The sequence below is a fragment of the Aquarana catesbeiana genome, linkage group LG01, assembly GCF_042186555.1.
Source record: "Aquarana catesbeiana isolate 2022-GZ linkage group LG01, ASM4218655v1, whole genome shotgun sequence".
NCBI classification, from domain to species: Eukaryota; Metazoa; Chordata; class Amphibia; order Anura; family Ranidae; genus Aquarana; species Aquarana catesbeiana.
The window spans coordinates 951,002,715-951,007,306 of record NC_133324.1 but is presented as its reverse complement, the minus strand read 5'-3'; the positions used below and the strand labels follow the sequence as shown (position 1 = coordinate 951,007,306).

Below are 4,592 nucleotides of genomic sequence, written 5' to 3'. Positions count from 1 at the left end.
TGCCATCCTGGCTTGCTTTTAGGAACTCTGTTGTAAGTCACCCATCCTATAATTTGGCCAGAACAGTTCCCTTCAAAAGTAAAGGTTGTGTGCTTACTTCTCCAGAGCTCTGTGCTTCCTTCTTTCTCTCCTTTTTAAACGCTGCAGCCTCTTTTGGACTCTTCAGCAATGAACACTGTTAAAGACTGGAAAGATATGTATTCCACACACCGTGTAGGACAGTCCAGACAGCCAGGGACTGCGCAGGCTCCTCTGCTCTGTCGTGGGTGGGACTGGAGCCTGGAATAGGGGATGACATCATGTTGAGGCAGGCGGAGCACCGCGCCTGCACTCAGCACTTCATTGGCTGGCACGGCACCTGTCCTGGGCACACAGTGCCAGCGAGGCCGCAGCGATTGGCGGGGTCTGGTGGTCGGCGGCAACTCACCACCAATCCAAATGGTGCACACAGACGGTGCTGCACAGACGGGCTGTGGGGCCTGAACACTGAACAGCAGCACATTATACATAGGCGCACACACAGTGAGTGACATTCCAGGCCGTCAAAGTCTATCAGCACTATTCCAGCGGAGCTGCGCCGGCCGCCCAGCCTGGCAAACTGATTTATCTGGGCCGGCCTGAACCCTCCCGGCTAGGCTAGGCAGCAGTGCGCCCTAGGTGACAGGCTGTCACTGAAACCGGCCCACTGAGCCATCGGCCCACCAGGAAACTCCCAGTAGTCCCGATGGCCAGTACATGCCTGTACATGGTTAGGAGTTGTCCCCAAAAAATTGACAACATGGGATCTGCATGGGTGTTCTTACCATCAACTGTCACAATAGGCTGCACATCATTGCCCTGAAATGGCTTCCTGATAGTGACAATGGTGGACCATGCCCGAGAAATCTGTGTCAACAAGGCTGCTTGTATTCTCCACCCTGCTGATTCGAACAGGGTAACAATGCAGAAATACAATTTCAAAACTTTCATTGCTGTATGGACAAGCAAGGAGCCAGGCCTTCCTTCAACGACCCCCCGAAGAAAGTGTTAAACTTATAGTGGTTACATTTATTTTAACATGTTAAACAGGATATGAGGTTTAAAGATTGGATTAAGATCTACTTTAAGTACGACTAATTATATAAAAAATATTAACTGCAATTTCTTTTTAAGAATTTTATTAATTATTTATTGTGAAAAAAAATATATTAAATTCTGTCAATTTAGTAAGAGTGGTGGAGACGTCTAAAGGACCCAATTCTGGGGCTTGTGGCTCCCCAGTCACTGTATCTCCTGTACTCTCCAGGTCTCAGGTAATACTGACGTCCCTTGTAGTTGGGCTCCTCATAGAACATCCAGTAACCATCTTGGACATGGACAGAGTAGATGTCATGGAAGCGGAATCTCTCAAAGACATGAGAACAATCCTCAGTGAACTCCATCATCTGACCTCTGAAGTCTTCTCTCTCGTAGATCCTGATTCTGAAGGAATCTTGGTGCTGTTAAAATAAGTTACACCATAATAACACAAAAAGGAGTATTACCAACAAATGACAAGTGGACATAAATTTAACACTAAGCCAATCATTTTAGCAGAGTTTTGGATTGTTTTGGATTTTGTAGGAAGGAATTCAATGTCTTCCCATGCCCATGGATGGAACACAAACATTTCTTTCCATTTCTGGTCCTACCATAAGAGCCGAAATTCTGCTGTGACTTGATCATATCTCATGCACTCTCTAAAGTACATTATCCATGTGTTCTAAAGTAAAGTTTAATTGGAGTCAATATTGTGGTGGCACCACCCTTCAAGAGTCTCCATTGGAACAAAACAAGAATGCAGTGAGATAGGATCCATAAAGTTCATCTCACAGGAGAGACTGCCTTTGTTAGAGATAGACTTTAGGTGATTGGGACAACTTTGAGCTCAAAGGCACATCAGATAAAAGCCAATACCCTCCCTCACACCACATTTGGACAGGTTTTCATTGCTGTCTTTGCCCCCATCAGGGAGATTTACTTTATTTATCATGGTGGCCACTGTTACCAAGATTAAACATGAGGGAAAATACAAAAAACTTTGAGTTGTCACCACTGCAGGAACAAATCTTTTAATGGGGACACTTGTTCTGGTGACAATTATTTGAAGACAGAACTTTCTTAAACAACTGTTGAGATAAAATCAGCCACATGGAGAGTACATTGTTTGTTTGCCAACAAATAGACGGGCATTGTAAGAAAGAGCAGTAAACTACAACCATTGCATAGCACACCAAACCAAAAAGCAGATAATGCATATGTAATAAGCAAATGTGGCTCACTGCATGTACATATAAAACTATACATCAAAATAAGGATTTTAAAATCTTAAGACCCAACTCTAAGGATTGGACCCCTCCCTTACTTCTGCCTGTTCTCTGGTAGTGGGTAGATCCTTAATGTTGCAGGGGGCTCCTCTGCTGAAGACCCAACTCTAAGGATTGGACCCCTCCCTTACTTCTGCCTGTTCTCTGGTAGTGGGTAGATCCTTAATGTTGCAGGGGGCTCAGCTGCTGTCTACAAAATTCCCCTTTGAACCCAGGAAAGGGCTGAGCCCTTGGCAGCCTGAGTTTACAGGAAATGGATTGAATAAACTTGAGTGTCATTCAACCTAAAAGAGGTATGGTGTTGGATTGGTGAACAAGTGAATCTGCAGGGGACAGCTCTAGGGATAGGGTGAGTGTAGCGTCTTTTTTTTTTATATTAAACAAATGATGGCAACCAATTTTTTTATTTTTTGTGGGTATTTTTTAACCCACATTGATAATATTCTTTGCAGCAAAATAAAAAAAAAGGAAAAAACAAAATGATTTAATAAAGAGTACAAAAGTGTTGTGTTACCTGGGGGCTCAGACGCACAGATTTAATGGAGTCATTGTAGCCCATCCACTGCTGGAAGTCAGGATAGTCTCCTCTATGCAGGAAGTACTGATGTCCCCTGTAGTTGGGGAGCTCATACAGGATCCAGTTCCCACTTTCCACGCGGATGGAGTTGCAGCGTCTGAAGTATGAGGACAGGTCGGGACATTCAGAGCTACACTCGTAGGAGCGACCCTGGAAGTTCTTGTCCTCGTAGAAGATGATCTGCAGAGAAAATGGTAAATTCACAGTGGAAATCATTAGCAACTTACAGAATGTTTTACCATTTTTACTTTTTAGAATACTTAGCATTTGGATTAGTTTTTTTCCATTCCTTCTTTAAAATACTTACCTGCAACTGTTTCTTAGTAGGAGACCACAACGTTTTTTTTTAATTTTTTTTTTGTTTTGTTTTTTTACTACCAGCCTTGACTGAAATAAAAAAGCGAACAGTGGGTCTCAAGCAAACAAGAATAATGGGTGGGAGGTCGAGTAAAACAAAATCGATTTTGTAAAGGAAAAAATATTAGCGGGTAATTATATTTCTTATAGCAGTGTTAGTAGGTTCTTACCTTTCCCATGTTGCTGGATGTGTACTCCACTGCTGTAATGAGGCTAGCATCAAGAGCACAGGCTTATATACATCCACAGCTGCTTACACCCTCACCTGCTGACACCATGCACAGTATGCACAATGAGTGGATTTTCCCATTACTATGTCTTTTTTGTGTATGTGATTCTTTACACCTATTGTGTGTTAGCTTTTGCTTGTGTTAGAGTTATCTGTCATGAGAATGGGCCTCTTTGTATGTGTGAGTACTATCACTATACCATTGAACCCATGTCTACTGCAGACTTCAAGGCTTACAATGATCAAATCAGGGGAATCTGTGATTTACACATTTTCTGACCCTCTTATCTGTAGAGGATGAAATTCAGGATTCAAATCAATATACTATATACACTGTATTACCAAAAGTATTAGGAAGCCTGCCTTTACAGGCACATGAACTTTAATGGCATCCCAGTCTTAATTCTTGGGTTCAATATTGAGTTGGCCCACCCTTTGCAGCTTTAACAGCTTCAACTCTTCTGGGAAGGCTGTCCACAAGGTTTAAGAGTGTGTCTATGGGAATGTTTGACCATTCTTCCAGAAGCGCATTTGTGAGGTCAGGCACTGATGTGGACAAGAAGGCCTGGCTTGCAGTCTCCACTTAGTCATTCCAAATGTGTTCTATCGGGTCGAGGTCAGGACTCTGCAGGCCAGTCAAGTTCCTCCACCCCAAACTCGCTAATCCATGTCTTTATGGACCTTGTTTGTGCACTGGTGCACAGTCATGTTGAAACAAGAAAGGGCCATCCCCAAACTGTTCCCACCAAGTTGAGAGCATGAAATTGTCCAAAATGTCTTGATATGCTGACACCTTAAGTGTTCCCTTCACTGAAACTAAAGGGCCAAGCCCAACCACTAAAAAGCAACCCCACACCATAATCCCCCCTCCACCAAATGATTTGGACCAGTGCACAAAGCAAGGTCCATAAAGACATGGACTAGCGAGTTTAAAGTGGAGGAACTTAATTGGCCTGCACAGAGTCCTGACCTCAACCTGATAGAACACCTTTGGGATGAATTAGAGTGAAGACTGCGAACCAGGCCTTCTCGTCCACATCAGTGCTTGACTTCACAAATGCGCCTCTGGAAGAATGGTCAAACA

At 43.4% G+C, this 4,592-nt stretch overlaps 1 protein-coding gene across 1 annotated transcript; it reads right to left on the bottom strand.

Annotated features, from left to right (window-relative positions):
* Positions 1–1,201: 1,201 nt before the first annotated feature.
* LOC141121740 (gamma-crystallin-3-like) lies at positions 1,202–3,473 on the bottom strand. The gene is made up of 3 exons (XM_073611450.1): positions 3,450–3,473; positions 2,860–3,102; positions 1,202–1,478 (listed from the first exon to the last, which is right to left on the bottom strand). Exons 1-3 carry the CDS (start codon positions 3,456–3,458, stop codon positions 1,203–1,205), a joined length of 528 nt encoding a protein of 175 aa, XP_073467551.1. The 5' UTR covers positions 3,459–3,473; the 3' UTR covers position 1,202.
* Between the last annotated feature and the right edge of the window lie 1,119 nt (positions 3,474–4,592).